The following is a 24,512-nucleotide window of genomic DNA, read 5'->3' as shown; positions in this document are numbered from 1 at the left end:
TTGGACTCTCCTCGCAGTGCCCCGAGAATGACCGTTCAGGTAAGCCAACGGTCTTTCTCCAGTGCACTGCTCGGAGAGTCCAATGCTGGGACATGCCCAAGCTATTGAGTCCCAGGGTGGGGAAGCACCGTAGCCTCTGGCATTTCAGCCACTCTTTGTAAAACTCTTCTGCCAAAAGAGGCTTCGGCTGAGGCAAAGGCGTCAATCTTATAGTTTTTGATAAAGGCCGTGGGGGAGGCCCATGTGGCCGCTCTACAAATGTCTAGAATAGAAGCCTGGGTTGCCCAGGCTGCAGAAGCTGCTGCGCTCCTAGTGGAGTGTGCGGTGACCCGTCTCGAAGCCGCCTTGCCCTGGTGTTCATATGCCAGCTTGATGCAAGCGCGTAGCCAACGCCCCACTGTGTGAGAAGAGACCTTGTGGCCCAGGGACGCAGGGAGGAAGGAGACAAAGAGCGGCTCTGAACGGCGGAAGTCTTTTGTCCTCTTTACATACGTGCACACGACTCGCCTCACGTCCAACTTGTGCCACTCACGCTCCTTAGGGTGAGAAGGATGGGGACAGAAATTTGGTAAAATAATCTCTTGAGTCCTGTGAAACAGAGAGTTAATTTTTGGAGTAAAGGACGGATCAAGCCGCAGAATTACTCTGTCCGGGTGAACTACACACAGATCCTCCCTGACAGAAAGAGCTGCCAGCTCGGATACCCTGCGAGCGGACGTAATAGCCACCAGGAAGGCAGTTTTGATGGAAAGGTGGCGTAGACTGGTCTTTCTCAATGGCTCAAATGGGGCTTTTGTCAGAGCCTTAAGCACAAATGGAAGGTCCCATGACGGATACCGGTGAACAGCTGGAGGGCTGATGTTTGCAGCTCCCTTGAGAAAGCTCTTGATCTGAGGATGCTAACTCAGAAAGCGAGAGGAGCCCCTAGCCAGGATAGTAGACAGCGCTGCAACCTGACATCTAAGGGTGCTGACCGCAAGACCCTTATCCAGACCCTCCTGCAAAAAGTCTAGGGTCTGAGGGATCGAGGCTGATGAGGCCTCTATGTCTCTAGTCTTGCACCACTGTGAGAATGTGGCCCAGGTGGCATCGTAGATTCTAGTAGTAGAAGGCCTCCTGGACGCTTGGATTGTTCGAATGACCTGGTCAGAGAACTTCTGCTTTCTCAGGAGCTCCCCCTCAAGTGCCAAACGGCTAGCTGTAGCCACTGGGGCTCCAGATGGGTGATGGCCCCTTGGCTGAGGGAAATTTGGTCCCGAGGGATTCTCCACGGTCTCTGAACTGAGAGACTGACCAGGTCTGCGTACCAGGGCCTTCTGGGCCAGAAGGGAGCAACCAGGATGAGGTCTGCCTTTTCGGCCAGGAGCTTGTTCACCACCTGAGGAATGAGCGGAAGTGGAGGGAAGGCATACAGAACTCCCTGAGGCCACACTGACCTCAGTGCATTTGTTCCCTCCGCCTGGGGCGAGTGGTAGCGACTGAAGAAGCGTGGGAGATGTGTGTTGTTGTGTGTGGCAAACAGGTCTACCTGTGGCATGCCGAATCTCCTGACGATCTGCTGGAACAGGTCCGGGTGCAGGCGCCACTCCGAGTGGTCGATGCGTTGGCGACTCAGCCAGTCTGCTTCCCGGTTGCTTACGCCGGAGATATGATCTGCACTGAGAGAAGCCAGATGACGTTCCGCCCACCTGCCCAGAGCTTCCGCCTCGAGCATGAGGGCCTTTGATCGAGTGCCCCCTTGTCGGTTTATATGCGCTTTTGTCGCTACATTGTCTGTCATTAACAGTACATGAGCCCCTTGTACTAGAGCAGAGAACCGTCTCAGTGCAAGGCGAGCTGCCCTCAGTTCCAGCCAATTGATGCTGTGGGCTGCCTCCCTCTGAGTCCACTGGCCTTGGGCTAGGTGACCCTGACAGTGGGCGCCCCACCCCAGGAGACTGGCGTCCATGGTGACAACTAGTCTTTCCAGCTCCTTGAACAAGCAGCCCTTCTTGACTGGCTTGGACCTCCACCATGCCAGAGATCGGATCACCTTTCGCGGGAGCCGAACACGCCTGTGTGAGTTGCTGATCTTGGCCCTCTGCATGGGTAACAGGAACCACTGCAGCTCCCTGGCGTGGAGACGAGCCCAGGGAACCACCCTCAGGCACGATATCATTATCCCCAGGAGCTGGGACAGCTGGATGATTGGTACCGACCTGGCAAGGCTGCAGTGTTTCACTCTGCGTCTCAGGTTGGACAGCCGATCTGGAGAAAGGAATACCTGGCAGGAGGTGGAGCTGATGACTGCACCCAGGTGCTGTATACAGGTGAACGGCCGGAACTGGCTCTTCTCCATGTTGACAGAGAAGCCATGGGGCTGCAGGGTCTGCACAGTTAGAGAAACATCGCGGTGTGCCTGCTTGGTGGTGAGAGAATGAATAATTATATTCTCCAAATAACATTCCAGACGAACCGGATGACTGCGGAGATGAGCTGCTAGCACTGCCAGAATTTTGGTGAATGTTCTGGGCGCAGATGATAGCCCGAAGGGAAGTGCCCTGTATTGGAAATGCTTCCCTTCCGAACAGAACCTCAGGAACCGCCTGTGGGCCACATGGATGGGGACATGCAAGTAGGCCTCTTTGAGATCTATTGTCAATAGGTCCCCCTCCCTCACACAGTCCAGGATGGAGTGGAGTGGCTGCATCTTGAACCTCTTGTAAGCCAGATGCTGATTTAGACTTTTGAGGTCCAAGATGGCTCTCCACCCCCCTGAACTCTTGGGCACAAGGAAGAGGATAGAATAGAAGCCCCTCCCCTGCTGATCCCTGGGAACTGGCTCTATCGCCTCTATCTCTAGGAGATGGCAGATTTCTGCTCTCATGCGCTCCCTCTTCTCTGGGTTCCTGAGGGTAGGACAGCGGAGAAACTTTCTCTGAGGAAAGGTTAGAAAGTCCAGGACAAGGCCCCTTCGAATGGTATTGAGGACCCACTTGTCCGATGTTATCTCCTCCCACCTGTCGGCGTACAGCCGTAGCCAACCCCCGATGGGGGGATCCCTGCGACCGTCACTTTCCTTTACGAAAACGACGGGAGCTACCACTGTTGTTTCCTCTTCCTCGGAATGTTCTCCGAAAGGAAGACTGGGATTGGTTGGCACGAACACCAAAGGGTCTGTCTTGGTGCCTATCCCCCCCTGCCTGAAAGGGTCTCTGGTAGGAGGAAGGGTGAGAGGATTGCCCTGTTTCCTGACTCCTGTAAGGTCTCTTACGAAACGACCCCGCCCCTTTCCGGTCACCCCTCTTAAGGGTTGCAGGAAGTATCTTGCATTTGTCTTTGGTTTTGGTGACAAACTTGTCCAGGGCCTCTCCAAACAGAAGGCCTCCCTTAAATGGGGCCGATGCCAGCTTCCACTTGGCTTTCATTTCGGCTTGCCAATTCCTAAGCCATAAGAGGCGGCGTGAAGTGATATTGGAAGCGAGAGCTCTGGATGAGAATTTGGCTGCTGTCAAGGTGGCATCCGCCGAATACTCGACAGCGGTAATAATCTTGGTTAGCTCATGGCGCCATCTAGACTTCCTGGGTGGTGGCCTAGACCTGAGTTGGCGCAGCCAGAATAAGGTGGCCCTGATAAAGAAAGAGGCAGAGGTGGATGCCTTAATGGCCCAGGCAGACACCATGTGTGTTTTCTGACACGCCTTTTCTGACCTCTTATCTTCTGCCTTTAGTCCCTCTAGGAGCTCAGCTGGCAGGTTTGAGTTGGAAGTTAGAGATACAACTGGGGCATCTACTTCAGGGAATTTCAGGATATCCTCCATTTTCCCCTCCAGGGCATACAGTGCTCTGTCCCGTCCCCCCCCACTGGGGTTGGTTAGTGTGCCTGGCTGTAGCCACTGGCGCTGCACAGCGTCCATAAAGAGGTCAGGCACAGGGATAACCTCAGGAGTTTCTATTGTCTCTTTGAATAAGCCATGCTTGTGATCCCTGGATGTGGAAGCCTGAGTGGCCTCAGACCTGGAAGTGGGGCCTAACTCTGTAGCCGTCACGGCCTTGTGTAAGATTGATTTGAATAAGGACGGCTTAAACAGGCCAGTGAATGCTGGTTTGTCAGGGGTGGGGTTTTCGCCTTCAGAAAGCACGAAAATTTCCCCTTCTTCCTGCTCAGAACTTGAAAGCCCAGAGTGAGATGGGCTGGAAAATGGAGAGGAGGATACAGGCTCCTTGGAAGTGGAGGCCTTAGGCTTGCGCTTTTCCTTTGGGGCCTTGCTCTTGCGAGAGCCCCTGTGCTTAATGCCTTCAGCTATCCCTTGGGAAATGGCTAAGGAAATTACCTTCCTCATTTCATCAGAAAGAGCAGGGCCTTTACCCGTCTTCAGTTTCTGCTTACTGGGCCTGCGATGGCTAGGCCTGCCTGAGCTGGATTCACCCTTCCCACACTGGGAATCCTGGATAGAATCTCGTTCCTCTCCAATGGAGGAGCTAGGGGAGTCGGGGTACCCCCAAGAAGCTTCTGGAGACGGATCCCTGGACCTATAGTCATCCCCAGACAAGAATTCACTGTCCCCAGGGAATTGGGCCTCACGATCAGGGGAAGCTGACTCCCTGCTGCGATGGTCTGGGCTACGTTCTGGCTGATGGGGCCTAGAAACCTCCCTGGGATCCACTGTGGCTCTTGGTGAAGACCTTTCATTTGAGCCCTTGTGCCCTTTGCCTTTTTTCACAGAGGGATCCAGCTTGCTGCGTTTGCTGGAGGGCCCTGCCTGTTCCCCTAAGGCCTCCCTGCATTCCTCTGCCATTTCAGGTCCCCACGAGGCCTGGAAGATAGCTGGAGCTGGGATGGGCATGCGCTGGCCGTTGAGGCTCAAATGCGCTCGCAGAATCTTCAGGAGGGAAGGGCCGCCTGGGGGTCGGATTCCTTCCTCCCTCCGCCCTCGGTTCCCCGAGTCTTATCTTCCTCTCAGGAGGGAGAGACTAGCTGGCTCCCCAGGCTAGTCCCCAGCCTCCTTGCGGCATTCTGCGGTCGCTGAGGGCTGGCTGTGGCTTCGCTTGGGCTGCCTGGGCTCTCTGCTTCTCTGCTTTCTCCGAAGGCAAGGCTGGAGGAATCAGCTCTCCACACAAGCCGCGTGTTCTCTTTCTCCTCAACGCGCTCCGAAGCAATTCAAAATGGTGGCGGCTGCGCGCGCAGCCTCCTCCTGCTCTTTTTAGCCTGACAGCCCGAAAAGTGCACGAAGGTTCCTACCGTCGCTGCTGTTGCCGGGCAGAATTGAGCAGTTGAATGGCCCCTAGATAGAAGGCCTGCAGGCTCCCAAACCTCCGTTTGAGGGAATTTTTCTCTGGGGCTCAGTTGGGGAAGGTCTGCCACCGTCCCTGCCGCTCCTGCCGCTCGCCAGCCTCTGCTGGGCGAGGGATTACAGTCCCCTGGAGCGCTTGCGACCAGCAGCTGCAGGGAAGCTCGGGTGCCCTCTTAAAGCGACACAAACCTCAAATCTTTGACAGTTCTTGTAACAGATATAATTTTCTCTAATATGAGAATCCAAACGTGGTCCAAAGTGGGAAACTTTCCAGCCTATCTGAACTTAGACTGGAGCTCTCCCAAAACAGTCCTAACGGGCGGACTGAGTTTTCGAACTGGGCTTGCAGAGGCAAAGGGAGGCGTGGTCAACTAAAAACATCACTCAGTCCAAGGGCAGATAGGCTGTGTTAATCAGCATTGGACTCTCCGAGCAGTGCACTGGAGAATGATCAAGTTGTTGCCTTATACAAAAAACAGCAAGTAAATACTGTGGTCCTAAGCTGCAAAGGATGTTATGCACCTTGAGGTAAGTCTAAAATCAGATACAATTGAAGATGGTACCATATCAGCAGAACACATTGATAATATTTACACATATGACGTTTGCATCTGCATAGACCACTATTAGGAAGATTCTAAGTTTGTTGGGAGGACTAAGATCTGTCTATATATGTCCGTATGGAGCGTAGTGCAAAGGAGCTCAGTTCTGATTCCAACACAGGAGTTCAGAATGCACCATTATAGAACAGATTATGAATATTATGTACCTGCAGAAATGACTATTTGAAGAAGTACAGTTATTGCTAAGCAATCTGCCATCATTCTTTGTGATGCTTTTCTATATTATACGTATAGCAGAAATAGCAGGTTTCCTTAAGGAAGCAATTAGTTGATGTATAAAATATAGAATATACTATTTTGTCAAAGACCCAGTGCAGACATCCAAGCCACAATGTTTGATTAATGTAGATAGATATACCCATATATAGGCTTACAATAATGTCCAGAGGTGCTCATTTAGCAAAAAGCAGCACGAAAAGGGTACTCCACTCCCCTCTCACAGCAGAATTGCTATGCCACCAGGCTCAAACTTTTGAGCTTGGACAACCTGGAACTATGCCGCCTATGATCTGACCTAAGCATAGTATACAAAATTGTCTGCTACAATGTCCTACCTGTCAACAACTACTTCAACTTCAACCTCAATAATATGCAGGCAAACAATAAATACAAACTCAAGATAAACAGCTCCAAATTCGATCGCAGAAAATATGACTTGAGCAACAGAGTCGTCAACGCCTGGAAAGCTCTACCCAACTCTGTTGTTACATCCTCAAACCCCCACAGCTTCAACTTCAAACTGTCTACCGGCGACCTTAGCCCATTCCTAAGAGGCCCGTAAGCGTGCCTACAGTCCCTGTTCTACTGTCCCCATTTATTTTTACTCTTTTCCTTTGTTCATTCCATGTTTATACTTATACCTATTATCTTGTATATGTTTGACAAACCAAATAAAATAAAATAAAAAATATACAGACAGCTTATGTAGATTGACTAAGCTCTGATAAAATAAAGGTATGTTAATTGGCAGATCTTAGTATAACAGAATACACCACTCACCCAACCTTTTTTTAAAACTTATTTATAGATTCCCACATCTATTTTAACTAAGCTTTTTAGTTACAGATAAAAACTGACTATATATTTAGAAACTATATTTTTAGGGGAAAAAATGCTTCTTGAAAAACATATGTTGATGAACAATGAACTGATCCAAGTTGTAATCTCATTTTTTGCTTATGAACCTTTTGCCTATGAACTTTCCAAAAAAAGTGTTACCTATAATTTCTAGCTATGATTATTCCATAATGTCAGTTTCTAGTAAAAAGTAGGATCAGATTTAAGGCTCCTTCCCAACATCATCTATATATTAGGTTTACCAAAAATCAGACCAACCACAATATATTTTATTATTTTTTATTCAAATAAAATGTTACTGATCTTAATGTACATCAAAAGACTAAGGAAGTATTTAGATGAAAATGACAACCAGTTAAACATGTAATGTAATTTATATAATAAATTGTGTATAGGGTCTGACTTTTGGTACACCTTGTATATTTTGCATCGTTTAAAATGTGAAGAAAGTTCAGGCCAAGTTATTAAAGAGAATATTAATAATATTCTAATTGTGTCTGTAATGTTTTTAATTAATCATTTAAATTTCATGAAGCACAAGGTCAAAGAGTAAGTACAATGGCACAAATCAACAAAGTTAAAATCTTCATATGAAACTCAAAATTGTTTCCATTTCATAAGAACGTTCTCCATAATGTATCAAACTGCTTAAAATAACTTACCAACATAAAAACTTTAAGAATATATATTAATCTTGCAGCAACATTAGTTTTAACACTATTTTTTCTCATAACTTCATGCTTATTTTTACCAATTTGTGTCTATTTGCATTAATTTGACATGGACATTTAGAAATAATGGCTTTTATCAACAAAGAAATCTCTCTGGAAATAATTATTAAAGATTTTAAAACAAAATGTTGGGACCCATTTTTTACAAACATCCATATAATGTACCAATATAAAGTGCTTCAGATGATTAGGAATTATTAATAAGCAAAGAATGTCAGCATACAAAAGAATTTATGTTTGACGTTGGTCATCTTAATATCCCACATTCTTTCAATTGCCTAATAAAATAGACCAGCAATTCCTGAATCAAATTATAAGGAGGAAATATAGGACATTGATCAGTTCTATGTGACATTCTAATCAACAAAGAAATTATTCCAATTATGATAGCCAGGTAACAAGGTCAGAATACAACCTTTTAATACAATAAGCAAAAACGAAAGTAAAATTATAATTGGCACATGTTTTAAAACTGGCACGTTTTAAAAAATTAAACTGTACAATATCAAAGTTTTGATTATGAACACAAGATCTATTGCCAAATCCACCTTATTCGATTTTATACTAATCCAGTGTTTTCTGATGCGTGATATCTTTTTATAAAACCTAATTGGCAATATCTGGTAAGTAATATATAGTAATAAAGTTATGTAGTTTGAAATTTTCAAACTAAGGTACTTGTCATTTGTGCTCTTGCCTTTTTAGATCATTAGAAGACATCAATCCAGCTCTAGGCAAGAATTGTAAAGATGAAATCTTTCTTTCACAACTTTCTTATATTAATGATACAACACAGACCAAAACTGCACACACCTTTGAACATAAAGTATTATTATTAATAAAATCTCACAGCAATTTCAAATAAATACCTGACACTGAGGCTATCTTTAGCTGCCTTAATTGCCTGAAGATGTGAAGCAATTGCAGAGAGGACTTCTATATCAATCCGATTGAATTCATCAAAACAACACCATGATCCAGATTGAACAAGCCCTAAGAACAATTTTCCCATTACCTTACATAGACAAAGAAAAATAAAGCATAACAAGTGAGGAATAAAGTCTCGTACAATTTATCACCAAGCTCAAGAGTGAAACAGCTACATTTACCTTTGTAATACTTATAAATGTACTTATAAAAAAGTTTTATACATAGTAAGTCCTTTTTAGAAGCCTGCTTTTTGTCCAATATTGCTCATTGCATTGTCTCTAAGATTGCACTCAGAGTCTGAATAGCTTTTGGCCCATTTCACACATCACTGAGTCTTTGGTTCTGCTTCAAATTGACATGACCTCTGCCAGCATCGTTTGTAACCTTGTCTTGGTTAGCTGTTCTATAATTGTCCTCATCTAATGGTATATTGCACCCTCCATGGTTTTAGTCCTTTGCAAACTAGTGTCAAGCACAAAACACCTGGAGTATTCGTTGAGTTCAAAGCACAGAATAGTTTATTATCGCTACCTCTATACAAAAATCTAGTCAAGTAATGGTCAAAGCCAAATTGGTGCTAGACAGTGGTGGATTCTGGGTGGTACGGCCCGGTACAGGCATAACAGTGGCAACTGGGAGCAGTGGCCACCGTACCAGAACGGTGTTTCATTGGGCCCACCCGTGTTCCCTCTTTTTGAGGGAAATGGGCGATAGTTAACACCTCTCTCCGGGAGGGAATTTTCCCGCTCCTCCTAAAGGACACGGTGGTGAGATCCCTCCTGAAGAAACCATCTCTGGACCCAGCCATTTTGAGCAACTATCATCCAGTCTCCAACCTTCCCTTTGTTCGGAAGGTTGTTGAGAAAGTGGTGGCCTCTCGACTCCGACAGTCCTTGGATGAAACCGATTATCTGGATTCCTTTCAGTCGGGTTTCAGGCCTGGTTACAGCACGGAAACTGCTTTGGTCGTGCTGATCGATGATCTCTGGCGAGCCAGGGATAGGGGTCACCCCTCTATCCTTGTGCTCCTTGACCTCTCAGCGGCCTTCGATACCATCGACCATGGTATCCTTCTGCGACGGTTGCAAGAGGTGGGAGTGGGAGGCACCGTCCTGCGGTGGCTCTCCTCCTACCTCTCGGACAGGTCGCAGTCGGTGTTGGTCGGAGGGCAGAGGTCGACCCCAAGGCCCCTCAATTATGGGGTGCCGCAGGGTTCGGTCCTGTCCCCCCTCCTATTTAACATCTACATGAAGCCGCTGGGTGAGATCATACGCCGGCACGGGATTAAGTACCACCAATATGTGGACGATACGCAGTTGTATCTGTCCGCCCCGTGCCAACTCAGAGAAGCAGTAGAAGTGATGTGCCAGTGCCTGGAGGCTGTTAGGGTCTGGATGGGAGTAAACAAGTTGGCACTCAATCCAGACAAGACCGAGTGGCTTCTGATGTTCCCTCCCAAAGATTGGCCAAGTATTCCATCTCTCAGGCTGGGGGGTGAAATTATACGCCCCTCAGAGAGGGTCCGCAATTTGGGAGTCCTCCTGGATCTCCAGCTGACTTTAGAACACCATTTGTCGGCTGTGACCAGGGGGACGTTTGCCCAGGTTCGCCTGGTGCATCAATTGCGACCCTACCTGGATCGGGAGGCCCTTCAGATAGTCACTCACGCCCTTGTGACCTCAAGACTGGATTACTGTAACACGCTCTACATGGGGCTGCCCTTGAAGAGTGTTCGAAGACTTCAGTTAGTCCAGAACGCAGCCGCGCGAGCAATTGTGGGTGCACCCAAGGACACCCAAGTCACACCTATCCTCCGCGAGCTGCACTGGCTACCCATTAGTCTCTGGACCCGTTTCAAGGTGCTGGTCGTCACCTATAAAGCCCTACATGGCATCGGACCTGGGTACCTGACAGACCGCCTCCTGCCGATTACCTCCCATAGACCGATTAGATCTCACAGGTTAGGTCTCCTCCGGATTCCATCTGCCAGCCAATGTCGGCTGGCAACTCCCCGGGGGAGAGCCTTCTCTGTTGCAGCTCCAGCCCTTTGGAAAGACCTCCCCGTGGAGATCCGGACCCTTACTACCCTCCCGGCCTTCCTCAAAGCCACCAAGTCCTGGCTGCTCCAGCAGGCCGGGGGGCTTGTGAAATATCCAGCCCCATGGTAACTGTGAATGTTGTATATTTTAAAGTGTTGTTTTGTTTATTTATCCCCTTCCCTTGTTTATTGTAAGCCGCCCGGAGTCCTTCGGGAGTGGGCGGCATACAAGATCAATAAACCAAACTAACTAAACTAACAATTGCGCACGAGCACACAGCATACAGCGCCTACACAGCTAGGGTGTCACAGGGTGGTGCCATGAGCTTGCATGCGCAGCGCGTGTGCCCGAAGTGGATGTCCGGCCCCATTGCAGCGTACTAGTTGTGATGGGATCTGGAACCCACCACTGTTAGATAAAGGTCAAAGGAATTCATGGGGAGCTGGACTTCGGTCTTTAATCAACTCAATGATTCCAAATTGATGACACATTTATTCCTCCTTTCCAGCTCAGTCTGCTCTTCTCCTACAACTAGCCTTGATTGCTCCAGCCTTGTATGCTCAGGGTTTTCATCTTCTCAGCATCACTAAGTCATTTCTCACTGCCTTTATGGGAAGCTTACTAGAGTAAAGAAGCATAGGGTTATTAAATGGGACTATGCCAGAGACCATGCCAGGAAAGTGTCCATGGCACATATGAGTAGTCATATTCAAATAATAATTTAAAGAATTTAAACAAGAAGTGGATATAGTTGTGCTTTGGAACTCCCTCCTTCCACTTAAATGAAAAGATAAAGATTAGCTAGTATGGTAGGTGACATATTGAAAGTCAGCGTATGGAAGATAACCATCTCACTAGTTTGCTTTTGGAATAAAAGTATGCTTTATGATAGCCCAAGTCCACCATGGCACACAAAATGCGACAATATTAACAACATGCTCTCCAAATTCCAAATATGCTCAATGTCTCAAAGGTTTGCCTACTGATGTTCTACACTGTATCTTAAAATAAAATTGTTTATCATACCTTATCATCCAAATCTCCAGAACAATTGTATGTAAGACAGAATTTTCCCAAAGCCTAAAAGTAAGAAAATACAGTATTGAATAGAAGAAGTTCTATGGAACTGAATTGTAATCAAATAAGCATTAAATATCAAATAAGATTATATACTTTGATTCAGATTTATCACTCACATTCCATTATTTTGCCCCTTTCCTAAAGGTAATCTACATTTTCAAATTTAAAAACTGAAATACAATTTTGAAAAAAAGAGGGCTCTCAAAAACATAGAATATATACAATATATGGAATGCCTTAGCAAAGAAAAAAAATTCTGCTAATTCAGAATGCCTGGTAGTTAAACAATGTAAATTTTGTAATATATTATAAATTTTTGATACTCTGGTTCTTAAGCTAATATAAAAAATATTTTTGGCAATCCTAAACTTACATATAGCTACTTGTTTAATATAGCTACATTTAAAATGTCTGCATATTTTGAAGGTTCAAAAGAAACCATATACTAAATGCAGGATTAAAAATAAATATTACCATAACTTTTTTGCAGATCAGATAAAGTATATTTAAACAACATGTCGTGAGACAATGAAGTCTCCCATCACTATTATATTAACTATGGATTCAAGCTAACCTCTAATCTAAATATGAAAATTGCATGTTTATTTTTCATAGCTTTATAAATCTTCCATAGCAAAATAAAGTATCTTTCACTAGCAACCGTCAATTCATTGAAAATGCACAGTAAGGAATGAGAGCAATTTCATTTCATTTCCATATGTGAATGCTGTTTAGCCTGTTAGCTGAATATTAACATTGCAAGATAAGAAATTAAACTCTACTATCATATATATAGAATGTCTAACAAAGTAAAATTGCTGATCTGCTCAAATAGCTGATTAACAAGTTAATTGTATTTGGCCAAAAGATGTCAGTAAAATTTATATTCAAGGTCACCTGTAATGAAAAACGGACATTATTTATTTATTTAAAGCAGTTTTACTTCATTCTTAAGCATTTTCTAAAATGTCTTACAAAGTTTATTATTCATCTTTATGTTAATTTTCAGATTAAAGCACCTAATAAAACTAAGAATTTTTATGACAAAAAGTTAAAGCTAGCGCTGATATAAGAAAAGAGAGCATAAAACATAATCTGAAAATGAAAAAGGCATATACATCCACATCTTATTGGATACCTGAGTATCATAAAAGGAGGAGATAAGAAGTGTACCCCAGAAAAATGAGGACTGGAGTCTTTTGGGATTTCCTAAAGACTTGGCTCTGCTTCCAGGCCTGGATGATGGTATCTGAAGAATCCCTGTTCAGTCTTTTTTCTGAAGGCTGAGAGTGCTATTTTTATTCAGGCAATCATGTTGCTTTAATCGTGTTTTTTAAATTTATGTATTGGATGAACTTATGTATAGAGCTATGGTGGCACAGTGGTTAGAACACAGTTTTGCAGGCTAACTCTGTCCACAGTCAGGAGTTTGATCCTCACCTATTGCAGTTTGACTCAGCCTTCCAACCTTTCGAGGTTTGGTAAAAGGAGGACCCAGATTGTTGCAAGCAATATGATGGCATTGTAAGCTCCTCAGAGAGTGCTTTAAAGTACTATGATGTGGTAAATAAGCCTAGATGCTATTGCTATAATTAAAGATGATTTTTGGGAGTTAGACAGCCTTACAAAATCAAATAAATAAATATCTGGGTAGCAGCTTGTCAATCAGTATTGCACAAAACTCAGCACCCAACATATTATAAGAGATCTGAAACAAAAGTTATCTGTGTAATATATCTGAGCAGAGTCCTTATGCTCTTCAACAGCTCTGATTGCAAGAATTAGATATGTAAACGGAAGAATGAATAGTATATAAGAGTGGAAATGTGAGCAGTGAATATTCTATTTCAGTCAAGAGTGGTAACACATGGAACTCTGTGGTTAACTTACTAACTGATCCTAAGCTACCTTTATAATTAGTGCATAGGTGTGATGACCTGCATCTGGGCACAAAAGCAACACAGTCAGGTATATATTATTAAAAAAAAGTATATCAGCTGGTTACAACATGTTTTGGTGCATCTCTTCCATTAATTCATATTAATTCAAATATCTTAACTCAAATGTTTACCATATTGACATCATTATACCTCCACTTTTAGTTAACTAGTTATTTAGACATCCTTCAACCTTAACTATGCCAAAGAGTTAATCCATAACCACATGCTGACATTTCATTTATTTGTTTGTAAAATCCTCTATTAACATCAAATCCTCATATCCTATTTTAGCTGAACATCCATAATATTTAATACCAAAAATTCCATCTTCCATGCAGTATAATTTATTATCATTCTCCCTTCTTTATGTAGTTATATCGTATATCATAACATTTTCCCCATATTAATTAACATTAACATGCTATTGCTATAATTAAAGACGATTTTTGGGAGTTAGACAGCCTTACAAAATCAAATAAATAAATATCTAGGTAGCAGCTTGTCAATCAGTATTGCACAAAACTCAGCACCCAACATATTATAAGAGATCTGAAACAAAAGTTATCTGTGTAATATATCTGAGCAGAGTCCTTATGCTCTTCAACAGCTCTGATTGCAAGAATTAGATATGTAAATGGAAGAATGAATAGTATATAAGAGTGGAAATGTGAGCAGTGAATATTCTATTTCAGTCAAGAGTGGTAACACATGGAACTCTGTGCTGTTAACTTACTAACTGATCCTAAGCTACCTTTATAATTAGTGCATAGGTGTGATGACCTGCATCTGGGCACAAAAGCAACACAGTCAGAGTGGAGGTTTGACTCCCTTTTATTGTTCCAACTCCCCACCCTCAAGTTCCCACAGTTCACTGTAAGTCCAAGAACAACGCTCAAACACACACACACACACACACACACACACACACCTCCACTAGTTCCTGGCTGCTCTGAGTCTAGAGAAGCAGTCAGTTCTGAGAGCAAACACAGTTCAGGAAACTTAGTTCCAGGGACTTCTGGTTGCACAGAGGCTGCAGAACACCCTGAAGCAGAGCTGTGTCACTGAGTACTTGCCCGCGGCCAGGCCAGGCGAAGCAAGGCAAGTCGAACCCAGGCAAAGCAAGGCTAAGCACAGTAAGACAAAGTGGCAAGACATCAACAACTGCAAACATAGCTGGAAAAAGGCAATGTTTTTTCCCCGACAAGCGCCCCTCCTCATGGCATCTCTTTAAATCTTATTCCCCAGGTGAGCCTTGTGATGAGGCATCAATTCCCCTGTGCTGATCTCCATCCTCTGAGCTTGAGGATCGGTGGGGGAGGCAATCGCTCCTTCCTAGAGCTCTGTCATTCCTGCGCTCCTCTGTCGACTCTTTCCCTTTCTTCCTCCCTCACTTGGTCATCCTGCTCCTTCTCTCTGTTACTAGCCATCCCTCCAAGGCCCAAGGGACCCAGGACTGCCTTGTCCTTCTCCCCCAGTTGTTCCTCTGGAGTCAGAGAGGCGACCCCATCCTCCTCCGTCGGCCCCATCTCCAACTCATCCTCTTCCTCGGACCCAGGCTCCAATGGGGCCTTGACATTAGGGAAATTAGGGAAAGGGATCTTCCTGAGTGCTGCATATATGTTTTCTGTAAACAAATTTATTTCCTGTCTTTACCATTGCTGTGAAAAATTTGTTCCATTAAGTGGATCAATCACAGTCACTTGAGGATTTCTTATTAAAGCAAGAGAAGATAGAGCACATGCTAAGAGACATAAAGAAGAGTGCTTGACTATGTGGGACTTGTATCAGTTTGTAAGAGTTTGAAGGGAAATTGAATGGTGTGGCAGAACTGTGTTGTCCTGAAATATATATTGGCTACGAATTTTCTATAAAACACAGTATACATTTTACAAAAAGCATATCTTGATATAGAATATAGCACTTACTTTTGACAGATCTTTAACTGTCTCTGTTTTTCCTGTACCAGCTGGCCCAGCAAGACAGCAGCCTAGATTTAATTGTAGTGCTCCAGTAATGGTTAACCAACATTGATCAGTAAGAGGCGTGATAACCAATCGTGGAGAGCAGCCTAAATATTCATAACCATATTCAAAGGAAGCATAACCTTGAATAACTGTGCACAGGTTGCAATCATGCCATTTGTAACGCAATTGCCTAAATAAAACATGTTTACATAGCAGTTAATGACTCATATGGATTATCAAATGTTATAGGTATAGGTACAGGGATAAAAATTCAGTGTTGTAAGAATTGAATTTTTCAGTATACAAAAAGCAATCCAAAAATCCATTAAATACAAATTTATCTTAAAAGATTAGAAAATGAGGTATCTGGGAACTGATGTGTTATAAAGGTTGAAATACAAGATCAGGAGTGGGGACTTCTTCATTATTCTCCCAAGCCTCTGAAGTCATAACAAGAAGCAATGGATGGAAACTAATCAAGGAGAGAAGCAATCTAGAACTAAGGAGAAATTTCCTGACAGTTAATCAGAAATTGTGAATGCTCTAACCCTGGAAGTTTTAAAGAAGAGATTGGGAAATTATTTGTCTTACATAGTATAGGGTTGGCTTTCTGCCTGAGGAGGAGGTTGGACTAGAAGACCTCCAAGGCCCCTCCCTATTCTGTTATTCTGATCCCAAGTTCTAAGCCTTCCGTAGGCATGAAAACAAGCTGGATGATCTTGGCCACTAATTCCCTCTCACTCTTAAATGGTATCAGACTTTGTAAATCATGTCTGAAGAAGAAATCATGTCACATTATGCATTTTGCATATGAACTAGGTGAGCACAGGGGAAAACAAGCAAGGACAAGCTCTAAGAAAAGAGTACAATGATGTAAAAGTATCTAAAATCAGGCTTTTATTTCAGTGATGTGAACATTCTGTTCAAGTATAAATATCCTGCATTGGCATGAGTTCACCTCAAGATAAAAGTAAGCTTTTATGCATAATACACTACCTCAAATGTCTTATTTATGTGAAACATTTAAATTCAAATGTCAACATAAGCCAGATTTTTTTAAAAAAATGATCTGTTGGAAAAGGCAGTGCAGTTGTATACTATTGAATTGCTCTTTGTTTTTTCATGCCAGTGGAAAATGCCAGGATGGTTTATGGTAAGTTACAGTTATGCTAAAAATAGTAAGAAATAAGAGATTCTTAGTACTTTCAGAGAGAAAGGGAAAAAAGTCTTCGTTTCCACTTGTTCCATACTAAGTACATCTGTTCTCAAGGACTGGAAAGTAGGCAATGTGACTAGATTGTTTTAAAAGGTCACAGAACAAGAAAAGGTTAGTTAGCTTAACCTCAGTTATGGAGACAACATTTGAAAGTGTCAGTAAAGAGATCATATTAAGAAACATAGATCCGGCCTCAACAAGAAACCAACATTGCTTCAACAAAATTGCTAACAAAATGTCTACACTTTTAAAGGGTAAGATTCCAGCATGAAAATTTAGGGAACATAAATAGAAGTATTACACAGTCATAACTCCCAAGTGGTTTTCAAAACAGGCATACATAGAGTATGTTATAGTAATTCAGCTAAAGGTGACTAAGGCAGTGAATTCTGTATATCTACTCGGATCCCCTGGGTAAAATGCATGAAGTCAATTTATGAACACAAATAAAAGGGAATGAAATAATATTGAATCTGAAATTAAATATCTGCTTTGTATATTACATTTACGTTTTGGTTTATTTAAAATAATTATTCTTAAATATATCTTAGCATTTAAGAAAAATTATACCTTGTCCATTCAAAATCTTTAATGCCAATATCTTGATCTATCAATAAATGTAATATATCTCTATTATGGATGGACAAAGAAATCAAAGCTTCTAAAGTGCTTTGCTTGTGGTAGGGAAGAATATCTGATGCTATTTCTGTAAGTTGCTCTAGAACGTTGATCAGATCATCCAGGTCTTCTATCATCTCCTTTTTTGAATTAGAACTCAACATAGCTGCTTCACATTCCTGAGAAAACTTTATTTGACTCTAAAAGAGAAATACTATATTAGTAACGATAATAACTTATTACTTGTATTTACTTGTAAATAATGTAATTCTTGAGACAGGAGAGTATTTAAACATCCTTCAGAGTATCCACATTAGACTATGGCAAGGAAGTCACATTAAAATGTATTTCCCTTATTCCCTAAACCAAACTTGAGGAAAGGAAAATAAATCAATTAAGTCCTAAGAATAGAAGGAACAAAAAAAATATTTCAAATGTGGAGGAACATAGGATAGGAAGAAACAAGTTGAATCCTTATAAGGCAGAAGAACTAGTTGCTCCCCAGACAACTACATCTGGTTGTTTGTTAACTCCTGTACTTACTTTGGGTAGGGTTAAACTCCTCCTGAAACAGCAAGTCCACAACCTGAAGTTGTGGTTGGTACATTAATTACAAGGCTCTTTAAAATCGGTGGTCCTATTAGCAATCATTCATATATCGGACACTTGGAATTCCACCTTGGCAATATACTTTACATGAGTTTCCTAGGCTACTCAGAAACTTGAATTGATGCAAATTACAGTGGCTCATATCTATGTTGTAATGTGTACTTTCTTTAAATCAACAAATGAGAATAATCTTTTTCATATTCATACAATTCTCAATAATCTGCTAAAGAACAAAAATCTGCTCTGCACACATTTACCAGGATAAAATCACATTACATTTCTGAAATATTGTTTATTGTCATCCTTCCAAGCACACATAACAAATTAAATCTTTAATATTTTTTGCATTCATTCTTGCACTCTCCCTCTGTATAGGAAAGTAATACCAGCATTCTTTCCTTAGGCACAGAGACAGTTTTTACTTACATGTTATACAGTCACTCCCAAGCAATCCACATGCATATATTATTATTTCTCCAGTTACATTATCTATACTTACAGTCTTATTTTTTAAAACAATCTTACAGATGTTATAACTCACTTTTCTTCCAATTTTTCTGGAACATTGATATGGTTTTATCTGACTCCAACCTGAGGACCTTAGTTCATCAAGTTGTCAGCCCACAAACAGCACACAATCAATCATTTAAGGGTGACCAGGCAGAAAATCAGCAAGAGTAGATGGGAGTAGATTCAGATGCTGTGGGCTAGATCCTGGCAAGCCTCTAGACTTTTGCTAAAGTTGTCTAGCTTTAATTTTATTTATTAATTTAAAACATTTATACAGCTACACATTTTCCAACCAAGTAAATGTATAGTTAATATAGTTAAATAGTACTCTATTTTGCTTACCACAATCAATATCACCTGTCCTGGGTGGGTAAAAAACCATTCTTTAAATTCCATTTGATTCCACTCTGTAATTCCAACTTCTATAAACCTTAAAGTATATTATATAGTCAGAAAAAACATGAAATCTTTGAAAAAAATTACTTCTTACAAATTACTAAATCATCTCCAGATTATTTAAAGGAAGATTATTGATAATAAAATTACATATATTTTTCAAGAAACAGGGATATATTGCTCAGAATATGTAATTCCCTTATAACATTAATATTTAGCATCCTATATGCTATAATATACTGATGACAACGAATTGCAACCAATAGCACAAAATGAAGAGCACTCTGATCTCCTTAATATATTCCGGTCCCAGGGTGGGGACCTGTAAAATTATTCAGCCCTTCAATTTGGTTCTTCACTGAAATGATCATGATTGCTCTCAATTGCCGATAAATGTTTTAATGATGAGTTTGTTTTGAACAAACTGCATATCAATTTTTTTAAAAAGTGATGATTTTTTTGTAATAGTTATATTGGTAGCTTTCCATATGATTAACATATACTTACTTTCTTACCATATTGCACATGGTATTCTCAACATTTTTAAGCCATTGTTCGACAGAACCTCTAATACGGACACCTCTATGAAACAGAATTTTAAAATTCAGTTTCAGGAATAAAAACACATTTTAATGTTTCATAGTTCTATACATTAATAAAAATACACCTTCCAATGGCCAGTATCAATCATTTGAAAACAAAAATATATTTTGGGAATATAATCTTATTTTGTCCTGAAACTAAACCAATTTTTCAAGAACAAATAACAATTTACAGACTTGTGTCCAAGCCTGGGGGCCAGAGTCATTTTTAAAGCTATGTTGAGGGCTTTATATGTTATCTGGCTGCTATGTATTTGTTGTTTTATTTTAATATTTAGTATTTTTAGTGTTGTATCATGTAGTTGAGATGGATGGCTATATAAATTTCACCAGGAGATTATTTTCCCTAGCTTTGTGAGGAAAGACCGTTGGCTTACCTGAACGGTCGTTCTCGGGGCACTGCGAGGAGAGTCCAATGCTGGGTTAAAACAGCTACCTGCCCTTGGACTGAATGATGTTTTTAGTTGACCACGCCTCCCTTTGCCTCTGCATGCTCAGTTCGAAAACGAAGGAAACCATCCTGTAATCAGTTACAGTCAATACAGTCACAGGCCAGTGAATGCTGGTTTGTCAGTGGTAGGGTTTTCGTCTTCAGAAAGCACGAAAATTTCCCCTTCTTCCTGCTCAGAACTTGAAAGCCCAGAGTGAGATGGGTTGGAAGATGGAGAGGAGGATACAGGCTCCTTGGAAGTGGAGGACTTAGGCTTGCGCTTTTCCTTTGGGGCCTTGCCCTTGCGAGAGCCCCTGTGCTTAATGCCTTCAGCTATCCCTTGGGAAATGGCTAAGGAAATTACCTCCCTCAATTCACCAAAAAGAGCAGGGCCTTTACCCCTCTTCAGTTTCTGCTTACTGGGCCTGCGATGGCTAGGCCTGCCTGAGCTGGATTCACCCTTCCCACACTGGGAATCCTGGATAGAATCTCGTTCCTCTCCAATGGAGGAGCTAGGGGAGTCGGGGTACCCCCAAGAAGCTTCTGGAGACGGATCCCTGGACCTATAGTCATCCCCAGACAAGAATTCACTGTCCCCAGGGGATTGGGCCTCACGATCAGGGGAAGCTGACTCCCTGCTGCGATGGTCTGGGCTACGTTCTGGCTGATGGGGGCTAGAAACCTCCCTGGGATCCACTGTGGCTCTTGGTGAAGACCTTTCAATTGAGCCCTTGTGCCCTTTGCCTTTTTTCACAGAGGGATCCAGCTTGCTGCGTTTGCTGGAGGGCCCTGCCTGTTCCCCTAAGGCCTCCCTGCATTCCTCTGCCATTTCAGGTCCCCACGAGGCCTGGAAGATAGCTGGAGCTGGGATGGGCATGCACTGGCCATTGAGGCTCAAATGCGCTCGCAGAATCTTCAGGAGGGAAGGGCCGCCTGGGGGTCGGATTCCTTCCTCCCACTGCCCTCGGTTCCCCGAGTCTTATCTTCCTCTCAGGAGGGAGAGACTAGCTGGCTCCCCAGGCTAGTCCCCAGCCTCCTTGCGGCGTTCTGCGGTCGCTGAGGGCTGGCTGTGGCTTCGGTTGGGCTGCCTGGGCTCTCCGCTTCTCTGCTTTCTCCGAAGGCAAGGCTGGAGGAATCAGCTCTCCACACAAGCTGCGTGTTCTCTTTCTCCTCAACGCGCTCCGAAGCAATTCAAAATGGTGGCGGCTGCGCGCGCAGCCTCCTCCTGCTCTTTTTAGCCTGACAGCCCGAAAAGCGCGCGAAGGTTCCAACCGTCGCTGCTGTTGCCGGGCAGAATTGAGCAGCTGAATGGCCCCTAGTTAGAAGGCCTGCAGGCTCCCAAACCTCCGTTTGAGGGAATTTTTCTCTGGGCCTCAGCTGGGGAAGGTCTGCCACCGCTCCTGCCGCTCGCCAGCCTCCGCTGGGCGAGGGATTACAGTCCCCTGGAGCGCTTGCGACCAGCAGCTGCAGGGAAGCTCGGGTGCCCTCTTAAAGCGACACAAACCTCAAATCTTTGACAGTTCTTGCAACAGATATAATTTTCTCTAATATGAGAATCCAAATGTGGTCCAAAGTGGGAAACTTTCCAGCCTATCTGAACTTAGACTGGAGCTCTCCCAGAACAGTCCTAACGGGCGGACTGAGTTTTCGAACTGAGCATGCAGAGGCAAAGGGAGGCGTGGTCAACTAAAAACATCACTCAGCCCAAGAGCAGATAGGCTATGTTAACCCAGCATTGGACTCTCCGAGCAGTGCACTGGAGAACACTATCTGCATGGTTGGAGATTCACCTTCAAAGGTTAGCACATACAGCATGTAAAAGCAAGCACTCTTTCCCTCATCTCTGTGTTCTGAGCAGGAAGATAAATGCAAATTTATCTTAAGGGAAATGGCGGAAGGAAGGAAGGAGTGAGTTTTGAGTGTGGCACTGTGCATGAGAATTAATTATGATGGAAACATGTGAGATTCTTCTGTATGCAAGATTCCCTGCCCCTTCCTTTACATAGTATCCTTTTCTACCTACTTCATTTTTTAAAAGTTATTGGCCCTTTGGAATGAGATTCTCCCACAAAATTTGAAGAGCTTCCACCCTATTGGTATTTCAAAGGCCCTTGAAGATCTGAAAGTGCCTTAAAAATCTGGCTGTTCAGTCAGGTCTTTTTTTTTTTTTTTTTTGGCCATCATTATTCTTTCATCTTGTGCTTTTCTATAGTTCTTTGTTTTTAAATATTTTAACAATTGTAAATTGCCCAGAGTTGCAGGGAGTTGGGTGGTATATAAATTACATTTACTGTTATTATCTGTTCACAACAATGTGAAATCACTTGTTGTTGGTTCTTTAGCTATTAGCCTTCACATGCACTGAGTTATTCTCAAGAACATCTACAAGTCATTAAGTGGTTTACAATACATAGACAGAAGTTTGTTATTTAATTGAATGATCTTAAATAGTTTCTATCCATATCACTCATTTATAACAAATTTAGTATTGTATACTATACTCTTCTTTACATGTTATTATAACACTGGCATTTTATTAATTGTTTTTCTTGAAATCAAAAATAAACTGTAAAATTGAAAAAATGCTTGCATGTCTGTGAAAACATTTCCTTTCTGCATTTAACTTATATTTGATTAATTTAAAATAATAGCATACTGTACTTTGGTATTAGAAGAATCTCTCCTTCAGCAGATCTAATCATTAAAACCACTGGAGGTGTCTGATGTTGTGGCCGTATATATAACTTCCTCACATTTGAAAAACATTTCATAAGATGAGGCTGTATCACAGATATGAAGCAAATATTATTTATTTGATGGATGAATTAGAAAGTAATGATAAAGATTATTTGTTCACAAGTTAAAATATTAGAAAGACAATAAAATCTAATAGTAATTAACATAATTAAAAAAGACATGATTGCATTAAAATGGCTAAACTCAGTTTATATATTGATATTGAATATTACCTGTACAACATCAGGACTTTTACTTTCAGCTACTATTTCAAGGAGTTCCGCATTGCTGAGAAAATAAAATCTTGGGAAAATCATACGTTTAACTTCAAGATACTCCTGACAAAAAATTGGAAAGTAGATTTTAAAAAATTAAAAATAGTAAAATGAAATAAAATTATACGTTCTATAATGAACTTGTTTTTCACTGGCTTCAGTTTTATCAGAACCACTTAAGTGCAGTTTCTAGTTCAAAACAGAAAGTACGGCTATGTTCTAGTTCTTGTTCTATGTAATTTTTGTAGACAAGGTGCTGGCAAATATTTAACAACCAGCTGTCCAGGTCCATTGCAGACAGTCACACCATATCACAAGTCATCAAACAGCTAGTCATCATGTCAGCCATTATAGTTCAACTAACTGTATAACTATACTCTCAGACAGCTCACAAAATGCCTGTGTGAATTTTAACAATCAGCTCTTATAAGCTATTATGAGCAAGTTCCAGCACACCAATGCTCATATTGAAGATACATAGGGTTTTTTAAATACAATATCAATATAAAACATGTATCTGCAGTACATGTCATCTTTACCCACTAACAATTCTTTGGTTGACACAATAAGCTAGAACTTTTCATATTGTTATTGAATTGTTATTCATCTACTAGTTCTTAACTTTTTTATAGCAATATAAAAAAATTAAATGGATCATTATTTAATTTGGAAACATTGAAGTACTTTAGAAATCTAAAATTTATAAAATCCAGAATACCCTGACCCATATCATTTTTATGAATGTGTGAATTAAAGTCTAATGTTGAATTTGAATTTCACAGATGTCTGAATTTTATAATAGTATTCTTCTTTCTAAAAAGTACTGAAATGCAATTTGCAATTAGTGATTTCAAGATAAAATATAATCAGAAGCTAATTTAAGTTAAACCAGTTAATTCTTCTGGCAGACATTTAATATTTAATATGTTAACAATTATATCATTGCATTATTTACAGTATTGTGCTCTTATTTGTATTTTTTTTTTGTATTTTACTCTGAAAGCAATTGCCAATCCTAAAGAGACAGGCAGACTAACAGGTTTGTATGTGTGTATAATACATTTGTCTATGGGCATGTCCTAAGAAAAAGAGGCCACAATATTAAAAGTGCATCCCAGTTCCTACCATTCCTCTTTGCAAGAGGAATAAAACTATAGTTCCTACAACAACAGAATGCTACGTGTAGGGTGCTGAAGCTAGTCTATGCTTCCTGCCTTTTCCTGTTTACAAAATGTTATTCATTGTGGTTCATGATTCCTTGCCAGACATTAGAGATTCTTTGACTTACCTCAAGAGCCTTCTGTATTTTTTCTAGTGATGCATTGTTGCTCTGCAGTATTTCAAAAATTCCACTTGTTGTAGTTGCCTTAACAACATTTGGAGTCTCTGCTGCAAATGCCATGATTTCTTTCCATTTCTTATCAACTACAGAGAAGAGACTGGCTTCTCCTGGAAGTTGTCTG

At 41.9% G+C, this 24,512-nt stretch overlaps 1 protein-coding gene across 1 annotated transcript in view; it reads right to left on the bottom strand.

The window, feature by feature from the left end:
* The window catches only part of DNAH14 (dynein axonemal heavy chain 14), a 230,549-nt gene that overhangs the window by 132,679 nt on the left and 73,358 nt on the right, over nucleotides 1-24,512 (bottom strand). Inside the window, 9 exon segments of the mRNA XM_087718645.1 lie at nucleotides 8,574-8,719; nucleotides 11,700-11,753; nucleotides 15,619-15,847; nucleotides 17,444-17,691; nucleotides 18,953-19,040; nucleotides 19,514-19,588; nucleotides 22,700-22,818; nucleotides 23,008-23,112; nucleotides 24,338-24,509. Coding sequence (XP_087574771.1) covers nucleotides 8,574-8,719; nucleotides 11,700-11,753; nucleotides 15,619-15,847; nucleotides 17,444-17,691; nucleotides 18,953-19,040; nucleotides 19,514-19,588; nucleotides 22,700-22,818; nucleotides 23,008-23,112; nucleotides 24,338-24,509 — 1,236 coding nt within the window.

The sequence above is a fragment of the Thamnophis sirtalis genome, unplaced genomic scaffold (genome assembly GCF_051295495.1).
Source record: "Thamnophis sirtalis isolate CommonGarterSnake01/CBP01778 unplaced genomic scaffold, rThaSir2_p1.2 scaffold_6, whole genome shotgun sequence".
NCBI classification, from domain to species: domain Eukaryota; kingdom Metazoa; phylum Chordata; class Lepidosauria; order Squamata; family Natricidae; genus Thamnophis; species Thamnophis sirtalis.
This window is presented reverse-complemented; position numbering and strand designations above follow the sequence as displayed.